The sequence below is a fragment of the Hemiscyllium ocellatum genome, chromosome 4 (assembly GCF_020745735.1).
Source record: "Hemiscyllium ocellatum isolate sHemOce1 chromosome 4, sHemOce1.pat.X.cur, whole genome shotgun sequence".
Taxonomy (NCBI): domain Eukaryota; kingdom Metazoa; phylum Chordata; class Chondrichthyes; order Orectolobiformes; family Hemiscylliidae; genus Hemiscyllium; species Hemiscyllium ocellatum.
In genome coordinates, this window is record NC_083404.1 from 103786796 (window position 1) to 103807019 (window position 20224).

The 20224-nt window shown below is 45.1% G+C and overlaps 1 protein-coding gene across 2 annotated transcripts in view; it reads left to right on the forward strand.

Moving 5' to 3' along the window:
- tmem71 (transmembrane protein 71) overlaps positions 1-20224 on the forward strand; it is a 55281-nt gene that overhangs the window by 25434 nt on the left and 9623 nt on the right. For both annotated transcript variants that reach the window (XR_009644623.1, XM_060823711.1), the window contains exons 5-9: positions 5619-5791; positions 9343-9537; positions 15861-15936; positions 16032-16096; positions 16202-16269. Coding sequence is in view for 1 of the 2 variants with exons in the window: in XM_060823711.1 (XP_060679694.1) it covers positions 5619-5791; positions 9343-9537; positions 15861-15936; positions 16032-16096; positions 16202-16269 (577 nt within the window). In the remaining variant the exon portion in view is untranslated. The remainder of the gene's footprint in view (positions 1-5618; positions 5792-9342; positions 9538-15860; positions 15937-16031; positions 16097-16201; positions 16270-20224) is intronic.

Genomic DNA, 20224 nt, shown 5'->3' on the forward strand with positions numbered 1-20224 from the left:
GGATCACAAAGGATTAAGACAGACCTGAGGAGGAAATGAAGGAGGAGAGAAATGGAAACTTGTAGCAGCTTGTCAAGGCAATACAAAGTAGGAGAACAGAAGAAACTGTGACTAGCAGAGAAAGGTTCATTGATGGCTGGCTTAAATGTGAAACTAAACCTGCCCTTGCTTATAACTTGGACCACCATATCTTAATATTTGGTAATCAAAGAATTGAGAACATGCTTCAGTTGAACTGAATAGATGACTCCATAAAGGAACAAAAGTGAGCTTAATTTAAATATTTCCATTCTTATAATATTTTGAATATAACCTAAAGATTTATTCCCAAGAATTTCTGAGTTAATTACATTGAAAAACATTTTCAGTTCCAATTTTTTTTTAAAAACTTGGTTCTGTATCTGAGGAGAATTGTCATTCATTAACCAGCCTTACAACGACAGTGGCTGCAGGAGTAGGGCAGAGGGGAGGAATATTGCCACCTGACTCCACAAAGCCTGTCACCATCTACAAGGCACAAGTCGAGAGTGTGATGGAATACTTCCCACTCACCTGGATGGGTCCAGCTCCAACAATACTCAAGAAGCTTGACACCATCCAGGACAAGGAGCGTCCGAGGAGCAGGAGAGTCGATGTTTCGGGCATAAGCCCTTCATTCCTGTGTCGCCATCCTGGCTGATCTGTGCTTTTCCAGCGCCACACTTTTTGACTCTAATCTCAAGCATCTGCAGTCCTCCCTTTCTCTTACCACCCAGGACAAAGTAGCCCGCTTGACTGGCACCACATCCACAAACAGTCACTCCCTCCATTATTGACGCTCCTCAGACAGTACTTCAAAACCCATGGCCACAACCGTCTAGACAGACAAGGTAGAAGTAATGTGATGAGATTCTTGCTTGACAGCAGAGTATTTTCAATTGGCCTGAACTACCTGGACTGAAGGGTCTGTTTTCATGCTGCAAGACTCAATGATTATGACACATTATTACTTGTTAAATGCCTTGTAAAAGCCCAATTGCCTCCCTGTTGGCCAGTTGCAATCTTACTAAATTTGCCAAACTAACTGTCAGGAAAACTTGACATGGAAATTAGAGCAGTTCTCAGCAAATCAAGAACTGCCTAATCTGAATGATCTCCATCTTGCCCACTGGCAGTGTGCAGAGTGGGGCATGATGCACCAGAAGCAGCCATATTTACCCTCTCACAATGGACATTGGCACCCAACTCTCAGAGAGCCAGTGTCACCATCCTCCTGGCATCCTCCTGTAGGATCAGCAGTTCTCACCATTTGTCATCTAGATCAAGGAACATTCAACGATGGTTTCAAAAGTCATGGAAAACTCCAACACTGATAGAGAAGCACCAATTAAGAAATCTAAATAAAATTGTTGGATGTTTAGGCATTGGGATTAAAGGTTAAATAAAACCAGATACAAGAAATCAAATCAACTTTTTATTTGTGCTGATAAAGCTGACATTTTCTGTCCCTCCCTGGTTGCTCCTGAGAAGGTGGTGATAGTGGATCTTCTCCTTGAGCCTTTGCAGTCCACATGGTTCCTCAACTTACGGTGAGTATCCCGTCCAATTTTCACTCTGGCTTACCACACAATGTTCCTGGAGCAACATGCTGCTTGCCAGATATCTGCCCTAAGACCAGCATCCCTTGTGCTAACTTTCAAAGTGGGCTGCACACCTGGAGAAGTGCTGACATTAGCTGCTGCCCTGTATGGCCAAGGTAGGAGTCAGGAGAGATGTCGGACAGGGTGAGGTTGGTGAACCAATAACTGGCCTTGAGGAGGTGATAGCCTAGTGGTATTATTGTTATAACTTCTGAAACCCGAGTCATGTTCTGGAAACCTGGGTTCAAATTCTGCCGTGGAAAATGATAGAATTTAAATTCGATGTTAAACATGAAATCATTGTTGATTATCAGGGTAAAACTCACCTGCTTTCTTTTTGGGAAGGAAACTGCTAGTCTCGCCTACATGTGACTCCAGACTCACAGCAATATGGCTGACTCTTAACCACCCTCTGGGCAATTAAGAATAGGCAATATATGCTGGCCCACCCCCTAACACTTATATCCAAAGAATGGAAAGATAGTGTGAGATTAGGTTAGATTACACTGTGGAAACAGACCCTTCGGCCCAACCAGTCCACACTGACCCTCCGAAGAGCAACCCACCCAGACCCATTCCACCTAACCTGCACATTTTTGGACTGTGGGAGGAAACCGGAACACCCAGAGGAAACCCACGAAGACACAGGGAGAATGTGCAAACTCCACACAGACAGTTGCCTGAGATGTACAGGAAAATATTCTGAGTCATTGAGGACACGGCAAAGAAGGGTGAGATGCAGAAAAACAGATTTTGACAGTGAACTCTCATTCAAATTCAGTTAACAAAATGAAAAGATTCTCCATCTGTTGGCTGCAAGGGTCCTGGGTAAATCTGGGTTCGGACTTTGCTCATGTCTGCAAGTTATATCTAATCACAGCCACAGAATAGCTGCTGAGGGAAGTGTAGGACATACAAGGGGTTGGTAATTACAATTTAGTTCCGAACGTAGAGCCTAGAACATTACAGTGCAGTACAGTCCCTTGAGTCCTCAATATTGTGGCAATGTGTGAAACCAATCAGAAGCCCATCTAACCTACACTATTCCATTCTCATCCATATGCCTATTCAATGACCATATAACAACTCTTAAAGTTGGTGAATCTATGACTGTTGCAGGCATTGCATTCCATGTCCCTACTCTCTGAGTCAAGAAACTACCTCTGACATCTGTCCTATATCTATCACCCCTCTGTTAAAGCTCTGTCCCGTCCTGCTAGCCATCACCATCCGAGGAAAAAGACTCTCACTATCCAACATATCAAACCCTCTAATTATCTTTGTCTCAATTAAGTCACCTCTCAAATTTCTTCTCTCTAACAAAAACAGCCTCCAGTCACTCCGCCTTTCCTTATAAGGCCTTTCCTCCATACCAGGCAACATCCTTGTAAATCTTCTCTGAACCCTTTCCAAAGCTTCCATATCTTCCCTATAATGCAGTGCCCAGAACTGTATGCATTACTACAAGTGCGGTTGCACCAGAGTTTTGTGCAACTGCAAAATGAACTCATGGTTCTGAAACTCAATCCTTGTACCAATAAAAGTTAACATACCGTATACCTTCTTAACAACCCTATCAACCTGGGTGGCAACTTTCAAGGATCTATGTACCTGGACACCGAGATCTCTCTACCAAGAATCTTACCATTAGCCCAGTACTCTGCATTCCTGTTACTCCTTCCAAAGTGAATCACCTCACACTTTTCCTCATTAAATTCCACTTTCCACCTCTCAGCCCAGCTCTGCAGCTTGTCTATGTCCCTCTGCAACCTACAATATCCTTCGGCACTATCCACAACTCCACCAACCTTAGTATCATCTGCAAATTTACTAACCCATCCTTCAACACCCTCATCCAGGTCATTTATAAAAATGACAAACAACAGTGGCTCCAAAACAGATCCTTGTGGTACATCACTAGTAACTGAACTCCAAGATGAACATTTCCTATCAATCACCACCCTCTGTCATCTTTCAGCTAGCCAATTTATGATCCAAACCGCTAAATCACCCTCAATCCCATGCCTCCGTATTTTGTGCAATAGCCTACCGTGGGGACCCTTATCAAATGCCTTACTGAAATCCAAATACACCACATCAATCACTTTAGCCTCATCCACCTGTTTGGTCACCTTCTCAAAGAACTCAATAAGGTTTGTGAGGAATGACCTACCCTTCACAAAATTGTGTTGAATATTCCTAATCAACTTATTCCTTTCGAGATGATTATAAATCCTATCTCTTATAACCCTTTTCAACACTTCACCCACAACCAAAATAAGTCCAGGGTTGTCTCTACTCCCCTTCTTGAACATGGGAACAACATTTGCTATCCTCCAGTCTTCTGGCAATATTCCTGTAGACAATGATGACATAAAGATCAAAGCCAAGGTCTCCTCCCTGACTTCCCAGAGAATCCTGGGATAAATCCCATCCGGCCCAGGGGACTTATCTATTTTTACACTTTACAGAATTGCTAACACCTCCTCCTTATGCACCTCAATTCCATCTAGTTTAGATTAGATTAGACTTACAGTGTGGAAACAGGCCCTTCGGCCCAACAAGTCCACACCGACCCGCCAAAGCGAAATCCACCCATACCCCTACATTTACCCCTTACCCAACACTATGGGCAATTTAGCATGGCCAATTCACCTGACCTGCACATCTTTGGACTGTGGGAGGAAACCAGAGCACCCGGAGGAAACCCACGCTGACACGGGGAGAACGTGCAAACTCCACACAGTCAGTCGCCTGAGTCGGGAATTGAACCCGGGTCTCAGGCGCTGTGAGGCAGCAGTGCTAACCACCGTGCCACCGTGCCGCCCATTAGCCTGTAGCTCAGTATTCTCCTCGACCACATTATCCTTTTCTAGTGTGAATACTGATGAAAAGTATTCATTAGCACTTCCCCACCTCCTCTGACTCCATGCACAATTTTCCACTGCTATGCTTGATTGGCCCTAATCTTACTTAGTTCCCAATATACATATAGAAAGCCTTAGGGTTTTCCTTGATCCTATCCGCCAATGGCTTCTCAAGTCCCCTCCTGGTTCTTCTTAGCTCTCCCTTTAAGTCTTTCCTGGCTAACATGTAACTCTCAAGCGCCCTAACTGAGCCATCACAGCTTATCCTAACATAGACCGCCTTCTTCCTCTTGACAAGAAATAAACTTCCTTAGTAAACCACGACTCCCTCGCTTGACAACTTCCTCCCTGCCTGACTGGTACATACTTATCAAGGACACACAGTAGCTGTTCCTTGAACAAGCTCCACATTTCAATTGTGCCCATCCCCTGCAGTTTCCTTCTCTATCTGATGCATCCTAAATCTTACCTAATTGCATCATAATTGCCTTTCCCTCAGCTATAACACTTGCCATGCAGTATATACCTATCCCTTTCCATCACTAAAGTAAACATAACCAAATTGTGGTCACAATCACCAAAGTGCTCACCGACTTCCAAATCTAACACTTGGCTGAGTTCATTACCCAGGACCAAATCCAATGCAGCCTCGCCCCTTGTTGGCCTGTCTGCCTGCTGTGTCAGGAAGCCCTCCTGCACACACAGGACAAAAACTGACCCATCTAAAGTCCTCAAACTGTAGTATTGCCAGTCAATATTTGGAGTCAAAATTTAGGGTTAGGTTTGAGTTTAGGATAAGTTTGGGTTTAAGCATGTTGAGACAGGATAGATGAGTTTTGCTGTGATTCACTGGAACTGCTTTACAGTGCCACCAGGTGGATGAAATGGGAGTAACAACAGCTCCCAGCATTCATTTCCCTCCAATTGATGAACAAAATGCTAATTATTAAATAAGTGACAGAAAATGTTAACTGATGCAAGATGAGCCACAGACATTGCTACAGAAGCTATTTTTCAGTCCTACCCACGAGATGCAGGAACTGGTAGATAGAAAATTTTAATCAATAAAAGACATGCAGTATAATATTTCATACGCTATTTCCTAAAAAAATCACCTTTTTTAACTTTGCAGAATTTTCCGCCGGAAGAAGAAGGTTCGTCGATCCTTTGCAAGTCTTTTTTCAATTGACTCCTCCAGTTCCTGGTTGAATAGCAGTCTTTTCAGTGGAACTGAATGTCCTCTTGCAGAATCCTCTTGGATTGATGGAGGAAGTGATTTTGACTCCAGTTTTAGTAACAATCAAGGTACATTGTTTCAGTAGTTGCAAAAGTATTAAAAACAAGCCCAACTGTCATTTTTTTAAAAAAAATTAGTCTGCCCCAAACCCACCTCCAACACTGCCGCAATGAGTCAGCACCAGGCTCACTTGCTGCTACTGCTGCTGATGCCCTTACCACAACTGAACTCCTCACCAAGATGTAAGTAAAATGAGAGAGAAAGAAAAAACACAAGAAACGGTGCAGCACATTATGAGAAGGGTAAATGTAATCCTGGCATTTATTGCAAGAGGACTGGGTTATAAACGCAGAGGAGTGTTGTTACAGTTACATAAGGCATTGGCATGCCCTGGTTTGGTCTCCTGACTTGAGGTAAAAAATGAGAGAGAGGTGGTAGCCCTTCCTGATGAAGGGCTTATGCCCGAAACGTCGAATTTCCTGTTCCTTGGATGCTGCCTAACCTGCTGTGCTTTAACCAGCAACACATTTTCAGCTCCTGACTTGAGGAACAATGTCATGGCAGCTCAGATGAGGTTCATCAGATTGATTCTAGGAATATTTTGTTGTGTCACCATAGTCTTACCAGACCACAGGGTTTGCTCTCTCATTAAAGAGAAGTGACTGGTGGTGATTTAACCAGACAAGGGAAGAGGTTGAGAAGGAGAGTCCCTCATGGTAACCTCAAACCAGTGACGGGAATTGAGACCACACTATTGGCATCAGACTGCTTTTGTGAGGCAACAATCCAGCCAACTGAGCTAAACTGATTCTCATTCGGGATGAAATGGCTGTTGTATAAGATGCAGCTTGGGATTGTACTTGCTGAAGTTCATGAAGTATTGGGGGGGGGTGGTGGGGGGATATGATTGATGTACGTAAAGTGCTAAAGGATAAGGTCGACATTGAACAGATGTTCCCCCGTGTGGGACAGTATCAAACAAGAGTAAAAAGTGAGGTCTGCAGATGCTGGAGATCAGAGCTGAAAATGTGTTGCTGGTTAAAGCGCGATGCTGCCTGACCTGCTGCACTTTCACCAGCAACATATTTTCAGCAGTATCAAACAAGAGGTCACAGTACAGAGTGAGAGGTGGTAGATTCGAAACTGAGATGCGGAGAAACTACTCTCAGACGGTTGTGAATCTGTGGAATACAGTGGCCCTGAGTAGTGGAGGCAGAATCAGTTGACCGATTCAAGAAAAAAATAGATATGCTTCTGATGAAAAGAAAGGTAAAGGCTATTGGGGGCAGGCAGGAGAGTCAGGCTGAGACATGGAAGTTGAGACCAGAATAAGATCAGCTATGATCATGTCAAATGGCAGAGTGGGCTCGAAGGGCCTGCTCCTAACTCCTGTGATGACTCTCCTTTGTTACAACCAGATGTGGTGTGAGGCTTCCCAAGATATTATGGTATTATACAACAGTGTTAATTTGTGCATGCCTTACTCCAACACTGAATGAACTTGTTTTACAAAGGGCCAATCTGACCAGGCTTTCTTAGGCTAACAAAAGAGGGATTTTTTTTCCCCCAGTGCAAGACGTGTTCATAATGTAACATACTCATAGATTATGAATGAGAAGTGAATCCAAAAATAATAAAAGCTGGACAGATCAGTCTGCCTTGATTGTTTATGAAGAGTAGCTAGTGGAATTTTAATAGTTAAGCACTTGATTTTTGGGATTCTTGGCTTTTAAAATTAGTTCAAATCCTTTTATCCTGTTACGTTGTGTTTAGTGTCTAGCTCTCAGCAAGAGAGAGAATGTTTTTTACCTACAATACTGGAGTGAGAAGTGGGTGGTTTCTTTGCATGTGAACAAAAGTGCTTCACAGAACAATATGACTCGAACCCAGGCTATTACATATGGATACTGCAGTTCACTGGCAAATCTTCTCGTAGGAGCACATAGAAATGAGATATGTCCGCTTTAAATTGTGTTTTTATATATTCCTGAAAGGACAAAGCACAATTGTCTGAAAATGATGACTTTCAGCTGAGAGGAGAAGGCATCTTGTGCCTTGGGACCCTGCAACTACACGCAATCAATGTAGATTCACCAGTTTTCTCATTTCCCCTCCCCCCACCTTGTCCCAGTCCGAAACCTCCAACTCGGTACCGCCATCTTGACCTGTCCACCTTCCTTCCCACATATCCGCTCCACCCTCCTCTCCACCCCTCACCTTCATCTACCTATCACATTCCCAGTTACCTTCTTCCAGCCCCCCACCCCCTCCCATTTATCTCTAACCACCCCGGCACACAAGCCTAATTCCTGATGAAGGAGTTATGCTTGAGGCATTGATTTCCCCTGCTGCTCGGATGCTGCCTGACTGGCTGTGCTTTTCCAGCACCACACTCTTCAACTCAGATCTCCAGCATCTGCAGTCCTCATTTTCTCTGACATTGTCAAGCCCCTTGTTATCTCTTCCTGTTGTGTCTGTCTCCCTATTTGACATTCCACGCGTGCAGTATTTCATGGACACCACACAGGCCATTGACAGAGAGCACTGGATTTCCATCTGCAATCGTATTTCCTTTCTTAAACATATTTTGGAATTAAAATTTGAAAAATGTCTATTATATTTTAGTCTTGTGACCCCTTTAGAGCTCCTTCTTGAACAGCATAGCTGGAGAGACTGTGGCCTCAGTTTTGTCCTTGTGTGATTGGTGAACAGCCATTGGATGGCCAGTTTGTGTCGGCAGCTCACCATTAATGTTCAAGTGAATCCTGAGCCCCTGTTTCAGGTCAGCCTTAACCCTTGGCTTTCTGGCATGTATTCCCCTTGCACAGCCTATTTCAATTCTGAAAATGGGCTGAATCAAATTCCTACCTCAGTGTCTCAAGAAAGAAAAGAGACTAATACTTCAGGTGGCAACTTTTCCTCAGAACTTAAGTTCCAAAATCTTTTTGAATCAACTGAAATTATGTGACAGTCTTTTCTCACTTTGGCACTGTTCTATTTGTTACCCTGAAGGGTTCTTCTCCTCAGCCTTTCCTGTCCCCTGAAGTATGGGTGACCCTCAGGTTAAACCACCACCAGTTGGCTCTGTCTCTTTCTCTCATGAGAGAGCTGGTACCTTTCACTCTTTTGTCTGTTCAACATTTTTTTTGGTTCAGATTTTTGATTTCTTCCTTTTCCAACATTTTTCATTTCAGTCCTTCTGTAGGAATAAGTTGTTGCGTAAAAGGAAAATGATATGTTAGAACTTGGTGGGCGGCACGGTGGCACAGTGGTTAGCACTGCTGCCTCACAGCGTCTGAAGACCCGGGTTCAATTCCCGCCTCAGGCGACTGACTGTGTGGAGTTTGCACGTTCTCCCCGTGTCTGCGTGGGTTTCCTCCGGGTTCTCCGGTTTCCTCCCACAGTCCAAAGATGTGCGGGTCAGGTGAATTGGCCATGCTAAAATTGCCCGTAGTGTTAGGTAAGGGGTAATGTAGGGGTATGGGTGGGTTTCGCTTCGGCGGGTCGGTGTGGACTTGTTGGGCCGAAGGGCCTGTTTCCACACTGTAAGTCTAAAAAAAAAACTTCAAAGAAAGAAGCCGGGCACATGATTAAAGTGCTGAAATGTTCTGTGTTTCAGGAGGAAACAGTGCTGACTCGACCTCCACTGGTCGATCCTGGTTGTCAGAAGAGAATCTGCCCCTCATTGATACTGACGCCTGCACCAAAGAAAGTTTATTGATAAACAAATCAACAGGAGGCTTTTTTGAACTTCCTTTTCATTCATCATTGCATCCTACAAAGTGCTCCCTCAGTAACATGACAAGAGGTCCAGGTGAGACAATGTTTCCACACGTATGTGACAAAAGCATTGTAAAAAGGGTGAATCCAGTGTGACTTTTCAGAACTTTAGTTCTCTGCATCTCCTGCCAAAAGTGCTGCGTTTCTCTAGCACTCCCCACATTTCTTAAAGAAGTGTAGTGTTGATTTGAACTATTGCTGTTGGAAGGTTAATGAGTGGAGTAACTCTGATGTCCTCACTGAGAGGAGCAAGCTCTTTTACTTGTCAGTTCTCATTAACATGTCACTTGTGAGCACTGACCCAATTTGCTAATCATTTGACTTCTCTGTGGATGTGAGATGCAAGTGAGTGATTGTGGAAAGAATATAAATGGCTAGCACAGCTTCTTTTCTGAGGGTTGGGTCACTCTACACTGAAGGTCAATAAAGGGAGTGAGCGCAATGTGCACATAAGATTCTGATGCAATTTTCAGATACCATTATGCAATCACTGAACTGTGGTTTACAGAAACCTGTCTGAAATGAGCAGGCACTGTGGCCACCTCTCCCTGGGATCCCAACAAAATGGCAAGAGCCAGATAGAGTGGAAGGACAGGCAAAGGGGGAAGCCACACCGACACGATGAGGATACAGGCAGCTGTTCCGACAGTGAGGACAGGCGCAAAGAGGGTTGTCACCAGAGAAAGAGACAGACCGCCGCGGGGAGAAAGGAGGGCAGCACCACCCAAGCAGGAAAAGGCGAACCAAGAGGTACCCACCGGCCCACAGCTCCAGGTAACTGGGAGCAGCGGTCCTGTGACAGCCCCGCTGTCAGATGGAGAACTGGACGGTGCGAACCCTGGGCTCGACACAAAGACACCAGAGCGGGGAAATGGCTCCAGCATGGAGCTGGACAGCTACCTCGGCCCTGGGATGGTCCAGCAGTTTGCCGTCACCACGAGGATGCACACAGCTACCCCAGAGGGGCAAGACCAGCAGCAAATGGACCCTGTTAACCTCATAAACTGTTAAAATGGGGTTTAAAATTGCCAGCATCAATGTGCGTAGCATCAAATCGGCTACGCCATGTGTTTCTGCGATGGCCTTCCTGGCCAGCATTAAAGCTGACCTCCTGTTTCTGCAGGAGTGTGGGATACCGCACCTCAGCAGCTGCAGGAGATGGTCAAGCAGTTTGGTTGGGGGGCAACGATAGCCGTGCCTCCGGCCTGAGTATCCTGTTGCAAGGAGGCAACTTCACCATCTCCGAGGTTAAGGAGGTGGTGGGCGGGCGCCTCCTTGTCACCGACATTATGTACAAGAATGCTCCGCTGAGACTGATTATTGTGTACGCCCCAGTGGGTAAGAGTGAACGGTTGGCCGTTCTGCAGCAGCTTCCACTGTTGCTGGCTACGTCCAGGCCGGTCATTCTGACCGGAGACTTCAACTGTATCATTAATGCAGATGGATGATCCAGTGGGGAGGACAGTAAACTGGAGGCCATGTCCAGAGCCCTGATGGACGGGGTAAAAGATGCCAAGCTGCACAACGTCTTCAGCACCCCTGCAGACGGAGCGCAGCGTAGATACACCTGGTCACGGGCAGACGGGTCTATCCGCTCAAGGATAGATTACCTGTTTGTGTCCCGAATGCTCTCGGTCAGATCCACCGACGTCAAGCCGGTGTTCTTCTCTGACCACTGCCTCCTGCTGGCCGACTGTCACCTACAGGACGAGCAGCGGGCGGGTAAGGGAACGTGGAAGCTGAACACTAAGCTGTTGACCCCGGGAAACATTGAGGAGCTCAAGAGGGATTACGCAGGTTGGAGAACCGTGAAGCCCCTCTTTGAGTCCCCAGCGGACTGGTGGGAAACAGTTAAAGGGAACATCAAGAGGTTCTTCATCCTCAAAGGTATTCAGGAGGCGAGAGAGAGGCGGGAAAACCTGTCCCAGCTCCAGGAAAGTATGCAGAACCTGCTCCTGCTGCAGACGATGGGGGTCGATGTCACAGAGGACCTCAAGGAGGTGAAGGGCCAGCAAGCCTCGCTCTTTGCCTCGGAGGCTTCCAAGATAATCTTCTGGTCCAGGGTCCGCTCGGTGGAGCAGGACGAGACGTGTTCATGTTTCTTCTTCCAGAAGGTGCACAAAGAGAGCTCCGTGCTCAGCAGCCTGAAGGAAGAAGACGGCTCGATAACGTCATCTCAGGCTGACGTCATGAGGATCAGTAAATCCTTCTATGCCAGTCTGTATGACGCGAAGCCGACCGACAGCGCGGCCTCCCAGTCGTTCCTGTCGTCTGTCACGGAGGTCTTAGACGACAGAACACGCGAGAGGCTAGACCAGCCGCTATCTCTGGACGAGCTGACCAAGGCCCCCGAGTCCTTAGAAAAGAATAAAACTCCCAGAAGCGACGGCTTACCGGTCGAGCTCTATTCCGCTCTGTGGGACTTGATTGGCCAGGACCTGCTGGAGGTGTATGTCAGTATGCTTCAGGCGGGTACCATGAGCGAATCCATGAGGAAAAGCATCATCACCCTCATCTACAAACGGAAGGGGGAGAGGGAGGAACTCAAAAACTGGAGACCAATCTCACTGTTGAATGCGGATTACAAAATTCTGTCAAAGATAATCGGCAACTGGGTCAGGTCTGCTCTGGGGTCGGTGATTCACCCTGACCAAACCTGTGCTGTGCCGGGCAGGAAGATCGCTGAGAGTCTCGCACTCCTCAGGGATACGATCGCCTACGTGCAGGACAGAGGGTTGGACACCTGCCTGATCAGCCTGGACCAAGAGAAAGCCTTTGACAGGATATCACACAGGTATATGAGAGATGTTCTCTCCAAAATGGGCTTTGGGAGGGAATCTGCAATTGGGTCAGACTGCGCTACACCAACATCGTCAGTGCAGTCTCAATCAATGGGTGGGAATCATATAGCTTCCCAGTCAGATCTGGAGTCAGGCAGGGCTGCCCTCTCTCTCCTGCCTTGTTTGTGTGCTGCATAGAGCCATTTGCTGAGTCCAATCAGGAAGGATGCGAGCCTGAGAGGGGTAACTATTCCTGGCAGCAGGGGCCTGCAGGTTAAGGCCTCCCTGTAAATGGATGACGTCGCCATTTTCTGCTCTGATCCACTGTCCGTGTGCAGACTCATGTGCATTTGTGACCAGTTCGAAAGGGCCTCGGGGGCCAAGGTAAATCGAGGCAAGAGCAAGGCCATGCTCTTCGGGAAATGGGCTGACCAATCCTCGATCCCCTTCACTGTCAGGACCAACCACCTGAAGGTGCTGGGTATTTGGTTCGGGGGGGCTGGGGCGGCGCCAAGTCTTGAGTGGAACGTATCAGCAAAGTGAGGCAGAAACTGGGCAGATGGAAGCTACGGTCGCTCTCCATCACGGGAAAAACCTGGTCATCAGGTGTGAGGCACTGTCATTGCTGTTTATATGTGGCACAGGTCCGGCCTATTCCCAGAACCTGCGCCGCTGCAGTCACCCGGGTCATCTTCCAGTTTATATGGGGTTCAAAGATGGACCGGGTCTGAAGGGACTCGCTGTACAAAGATCTGGGCAACGGGGGAAAAAATACACCCAATGCCACTCTCACCCTGATGGCCACCTTTGTGTGTGGCTGCATCAAGCTGTGCATGGATCCCCGGTATGCAAACACCAAGTGTCACTACGTACTGAGGTTCTACCTGTCCCCGGTGTTGCGAAGAATGGGCCTGGCCTCGCTGCCGCGGAACGGTCCAAGTAGTTGGACCATTCCGTATGACCTGTCCTTCATGGAGAAGTGTATGAAGATAAACAGCTTTGACCACAAGTCCATCAGGAAGTGGTCAGCACGTAGTGTCCTTGAGACCCTTCGGGAAAAGGAGAGGGCGGATCCTATCGAGTGGTTCCCTGAGCAGACTGTCAAAGCCATTTGGCAGAATGCCTCATCGCCAGAACTTTCCAACAAGCACCAAGACATGGCTTGGCTGGTGGTGAGAAGGGCTCTGCCTGTGAGATCCTTTATGCACGCCCGGACTCTCAGCCGCACCGCACGCTGCCCTCGAAGCGGTTACGTGGGGAGCAAGACTGTCACACACCTCCTTCTGGAATGTGCCTATGCAGAGGAAGTCTGGAGAGGAATGCAGTGGTGTTTGTCGAGATTCGTCCCGAGCAGCGCCGTGACGTGAGACTCCGTGCTCTACGGCCTGTTCCCCAGGACACACACCGAGACAAACATCAACTGTGCCTGGAGGATCATCAACTCGGTGAAGGACGCTCTCTGGGTGGTCCGAAACCTGTTGATCTTCCAGCTGAAGGAGTTGACCCCGACTGAGTGTTGCAGACTGGCACATTCCAAGGTCCAGGACTACGTGTTGAGGGACACGCTGAAGCTTGGGGCAACTGCCACCAAGGCGCAGTGGGGAAAGACCACCGTGTAACATCTGTCTGCCTAAAGAAGATCAGGGGGCCCATGCAGTCATTTGGGCTCTGCTGACGCCTCAGCTAAAAAATGTAATTGTACAGACCTGTAAATAGGAACGATTTCTCTGTTTCGGTATGCAAAGAAATGGAATGTTTACATATGCATCACATGTCCACTTGTATAGATCATCAAAATATTTTATGAATAAAGTATATTTTTGAAATTAAAAAAAAAGAGCGGGAACAAGGATGTTGTGAAACTTGAAAGGGTTCAGAAAAGATTTACAAGGATGTTGCCAGGGTTAGAGGATTTGAGCTAGAGGGAGAGGTTGAATAGACGAGGGCTTTTTTCCCTGGAACATCGGAGGCTGAGGGGTGACCTTATAGAGGTTTATAAAATCATGAGGCGTATGGATTTGATAAATAGAAAAAGTCTCTTCCCTGGGGTAGGGGAGTCCAGGACCAGAGGGCAGAGGTTTAGGGTGAGAAGGGAATGATATAAAAGAGAACTAAGGGGCAAATTCTTTGCGCAGAGGGCGGTACGTGTATGGAATGAGCTGCCAGAGGAAGTGGTGGAGGCTAGTACAATTGCAACATTTAAAAGGCATCTGGATGGGTATATGAATAGGAAGGCTTTGGAGGGATATGGCCCGGGTGCTGGCAGGTGGGACTAGATTGGGATGGCATATCTGGTCAGCATGGATGAGTTGGACCGAAGGGTCTGTTTCCATGCTGTCCATCTCTATGACTCTATGACTTTATTTGTGTTGTGATTTCTTGGAAGGAATCTTAAGAGGTGCCACAATTTGCCGCCTGATGTTGGGCACCCTCACAATGAGTCGAGAGTGTGGTGCTGGCAAAGCACAGTAGGCCTGGCAGCATCCGAGAAGGAGGAGAATCAATGTTTCAGGCTTAAGCCCCATTCCTGATGAAGGCCTCATGCTCGAAATGTTAATTCTCCGGCTCCTCAGATGGTGCCTGACCTGCTGTACTTTTCCAGCACCACACTCCGGACGCTGTTCTCCAGCATCCGCAGTCCTCACTTTCTCCATCATTCACAATGAACCACCTTTCCAAACCCATTAGAGAGTAAGCATTCTCTTTGTAATCCAATCCGGAAAATTACCATCTTTCTATTTTCTGATGGTCTTAATGCCCCTAAGATTTATTTTTGCTCCTCTTTGGTTGCAACAGTAACCTGAAAGTTAATCTTTCAGAGGGTGTGGGCACCTACCTGCCACCTTCCTTTTGAGAGACCTTTCTGTATCATTCACTCTGACTTGTTTTAAAGGGAGTGACTATTGACTGTGCTAATCAATGAGTTGGAGGTGCAGTGAGACCTTTAATCTACTCAGAAACATTAAATAATCCCAATGTGCATAGCAACAGTGTTTCTCCAGCAAAAAATCAATGAGTGAAATATAGTTATATTATAAAATCAAACCACAAAATTCAGTTACTTCTATCAAAGTAATCTCGACTCTTGTCCGAATTTGGAAGCAGTTACTTTTAATCCTTCTACTGACAACTAGCAAGGGTGAGAGGTTTTCTTCAGACCCTAATGGGAGTGTTTCCTTTGTGTTCTGTATGTAAGAAAAATTAACACACCTGTTTGTGGACTGAAACTCGGCTTACACTGTTATTCTCACAATAGTGAGATTTCTGTTGTAAAGATAAAGACGATGCTGAAAGTTACAAAAATGACCGATACATTGTGTGTTTGATTTTTATATGTCTTCTCATTTGCCTGAGTTACATACTTAATACTGACAACAAGAATGAAATCAAGAACCTGATGGACATGGAATTTGAGATGGGAAGATGCCTTTATAAACTTTGTGAAATACAGTTTGATCTCCATAATTAATAGCTATGTTGAATAACTTTTCATGCTACATTTAGATGAGCACTTCTTTGCAATTGAAACCTCCTCTACTACCTGTACCACTGAAAGTGTTTACTGGCTCTATTTCAGATTTTATGACTGTCAAGAATTTCTTTTTTCATCTGATCATTTTGGTCCTCTCAATATGTGTCGCCGTGTTTGCAAGGTATGGTAATTCTGAGATTTCTGAAGGTGGATTTTGACCGTGAGGTTTGTGACTTGCTCTTTGACCATCAGTGTGATGTGTTTCTTGTTGAACAGGTGGTTCCTTGGAGGAGTGGTTGCTGCCTTACTTGTGACTTTGCTGGTGTTTGCAGCTGTGCTACGTAAGTGATATTTCGTACAGACCACCCTTGGAAAGGTTTTATTTCAAAACAGACTTTTGGAGAAGTTAAATTCTAATTCACAATCTTTTTTTTTCCTTTAAACAGACACAGCAAAATCTGCATATCCCTGCTTTATTAAATCTCACAATATCTTGGACCATGTACAGTCTGAGGTAGGACAGCAATTTGCAAATATTTTAGTTTGGGACCACTGGTAATTTAATTCCAAAAGGATAGGGATTGCAGGAGATGAGCAGTAGAGTACTTGAATCCCAAACATGGGTTATGAGTTTGAGCTCTCGGATTTACCAGTAATTCCATTCTGTTGTTACTGTTGGCAACAAGTTCAATCATTGATGAGAAACTAGAAGCAGTGAGTGAGCAATGGGCTTGTGAATGGCCCATGTACATAAGTCAATAAATGGTAACCAAATGGCTACCATGCAACTACTGTCAATTGTCATAAAATCCCAGCTGGTTCACTAATTCCTTTCAGGGAAGGAAAAAGTCCTTTCCCATTTTGTCTGCCAGACATGTGACTTCAGACCCAGTAATGTGGTTGACTGACCTCGGGTCAAAAAATATTGGCCTAGCCATTGACGCTCACATCCCATGAATGAAAACAGAAATGGGACCATTAAAATAAATGGCCATGTTGGCTTTTTTCTCAAGGGGACCAGATGGCCTTCCCTCCTTCATAAAGTTAAAAGTGGGGCTGTTGCTGATGGTTGAACAATGTTCAGCACAATTTGTGGCTCATCAGACACTGAAACGATCCAAATTCAAATGCAACAAGACCTGGACAACATCACAGTTTGGGCTGACAAGTGGAAAGTAACATTCACACTACACAAGCCAAATAATGGCCATCTCCAGCTAATTAAAGAATCTAACTGTTGCTTCTCACCATTAAGTGGTATTACGATTCCAAATCCCCTACTATCAACATCCCAGGGTTACCATTAACCAGAAACTGAATTGGACTAGCCATTTAAATATTGTGACCCCAAAAAAGAACAGGTCAGAGATCAGGAATCCTGCAGTGCATAACTCAGCTCCTGACTCTTAAAGCCTGTTCAACATTTACACTGTCCATCAGGAGTATGATAGAATTTACCACCACCCTGCTTTCCATTCTCTCTTGCTCTCTACTCCTCCCCAACCACCTGCCCTTCAACCCCCATTTATCTGGATGGGTTCAGCTCTAACAATGTTAAAGACACTCAAAACCATATTGGTTAAATCAGCCCAATTTATTGGTATCCCATCACCAACTTCCACACTTACGTACTTCACTCCGTGGCAGCAGCGTGTGCCATCAATGTGATGCATTGGTATAACTCACCGAGGGTCCTCAGACAGCAACTTCCAAACCCATGACCACTTCCATCTAAAACAAGAAGAGTACCAGATACAGGAAACATTACCTCCACGTTCCTCTCCAAACCACTCACCAATCTGACTTGGAAAAATGTTCCTTTAGTGTCAGTGGGTCAAAATTTTAGAATTTCCTACACTCTGAAGATTGCAGCAATTCAAGAAGGCAGCTCACTATTACCCACTCTTGGACATTTAGGGATAGGCAATAAATGCTGATCCAGCTCACTCCCAAAAGAAACAAGGCTGTGGTAATTACATTTATAGCTGGATAAAACTCTGGGCAGTGGCAATTCCTGGCTTAAAATTGAAGTCGCGTTCTTGAAAGTGGATCTTTCAGTGAAACTTAAGTGGATCAGATTGTCCCATTAAACTCAATGTAAGAATCGTACTTGCATTCTCGTCCCTCATCAGCAAGTTAAATTAAAGCATTAAGAATAAACGCTGTACCTTCCTTTATGCCTCCATTCATAAATAAAATGACCATTAAAATAAATTTCTAAAAATATGAATATAAAAGGAAGGAGCATAGTGGGGAGTATAGTGTTTACATATATGAGAATTATGCAGAGCTAAAACAGTTCAATTATGAGGACACATTGCAGAGACTAGGTTTAGATCCCCTGAACAGAGATGATTAAGAGATAATCTAACTGTTTCAGTTATGATAATTAAAGGAGTTGACAGACACTCCTGTACAAAATGGAATATTTTTAAATGAGAGCTCAGGTCTCTGTGATATTACAACCACTTCACAGAAGGAGTTGTGGAAATCAGGAACTGTCCCCCCCCACCTTATTGTCGCGGCCATTTCAAAACTGGCATTGCTCAATTTTTGTTTGGCAAAGGTATCAGAGGTTATTGGCTGAATGCTTTGAGGTATATTGGCTAGGTTCCAGTTTTGAAAATGTGGTGCTGGAAAAGCAGAGCAGATCAGGCAGCGTCCAAGGAGCAGGAGAATCAACGTTTCGGGCATGAGCCTTTCTTCAGGAATGAGGTAAGTTGCCTGACCTGCTGCACTTTTCCAGCACCACATTTTCAGCTCTGATCTCCAGCATCTGCAGTCCTCACTTTCTCCTAGGTTCCAGTTTTGGCATTTGTTTTGGATTTTAGCAGCATGCCTTGGTAGCAGAGTTAAAGTGGAACTGCTAGGTTTGTGTGGGCCTTCCAGCCAGTGACCAGGATTGGCGCAATGGTTAACATAGGAATGCCACGTTGTTTTATTGACTCACAAGATATATATTTTGTCAAGGGGAAGCTCAACTCAGCATTACAGCACAAAAGGTCTAAAAAGCCAAGTGCTAAAGTTCCCATTGATTGATTGTCACGTGTAACGAGGTACAGTGAAAAGCTTTGTTTGCAAATAGTACAAGCAGATCATGGTATGCAATGATGTATAGACCAAAAAGACTCAGAGGCATACAGGTTATATTGCATAGAGCATGCTCTCGGCAAGTTCTGCGTTAGCAAGATCAGCATTATTTGAGGCTAGAAAGTCCATTCATCAGCCCTAATAGCAGGCAGGAAGAAGGCTAGGAGTAGCAGGACCCCTTGTCCATTTTTTTTTATTCCTGAAGTGGTACGGTTTCTGCATTAGTAACATCCTCTGCTGTCTCAACAGCCCCCTGAAGCTCTGAAGGTTTAAATATACAAAACATCACTTAGCAATGATATTATGGTGTATGATATATATAGGAATACATCTTGGCAGATGTCCTTTACTTCAGAACAAAATTGAAAGTAAAAATACCGCAATGATGAAAGTTCTGAATGCCATCAAATGTTCCACAGTGCAGTATCGAACCAAATATAGGATGTGACATTAGGGCAGATGAAATATAAATCAGAAAATTGGAGTAGGAGCAGACCTTTTGACATATTGAGCCTTCTCTGCCATTAAACATGGCCATAGCTGATCCTGTATCTCAACACCATACTCCAGGTCTGTCCTCCTGCTCCTTGAAACCCCTTGAAATCAATCTATTCAGGTTCGCCACCCTGAAGAAATTTTTCTTATCTCTGGCTGAAATTACTCACTGCATATTCTCAGTGCGCCCTTGTTACTCAATGCATATTCTGTGACAGTGCTTTCCAAAACATGACGAATTGGAAATTACTGCGAGTGATATACAGTTCAATGCTGTATCTCACTCTTGACAGCTGTTTGCACTAGAAGACCAATAAGTTTCAGGAAGAGCAAACAGGGTCATTAATTCGATGTTTGTTTTTGAGTGCATCTTTGGTAAACAGACACATGAAACAGATTTAGCCAGATGTGCACACAAATGTGAAATGGCCACCGCCTTTTTGCAAACAAAGAATAACAGAATTGCCGCAGAGTCAAACCAGGCCTTTTGGCAGTCTGTACTGACGCTTCTTAAGGGTTTTTGGTGAAGACCGAACTAAAGTCATTGTTTAGTTGCTGTGCCATTTCCTTGTTCTCCATTACCAATTAAAATGATTCCAAAACCCACCAAGCAACTCATGGAACTTGAATTCAATTAACAATTCTGGAAACTTTAACTCTCAATGACATTAACCGTAAGACTATCATCAGTTGTCATAAAACCCAATTTGGCTCACTAATTTTTTTTTGCTGCTCTTGCCTAATCTACATATGTCGCCAAATCTACAGCAATATGTTAGACTCTTAATTATCTTCTTAAATGGCTGAGCTGCTTCAAGGGAAATTAGGGATGAGCAATAGATCCTAAAAAAAGAATAAATGACAAAAATAGACAAGGCAAGGGC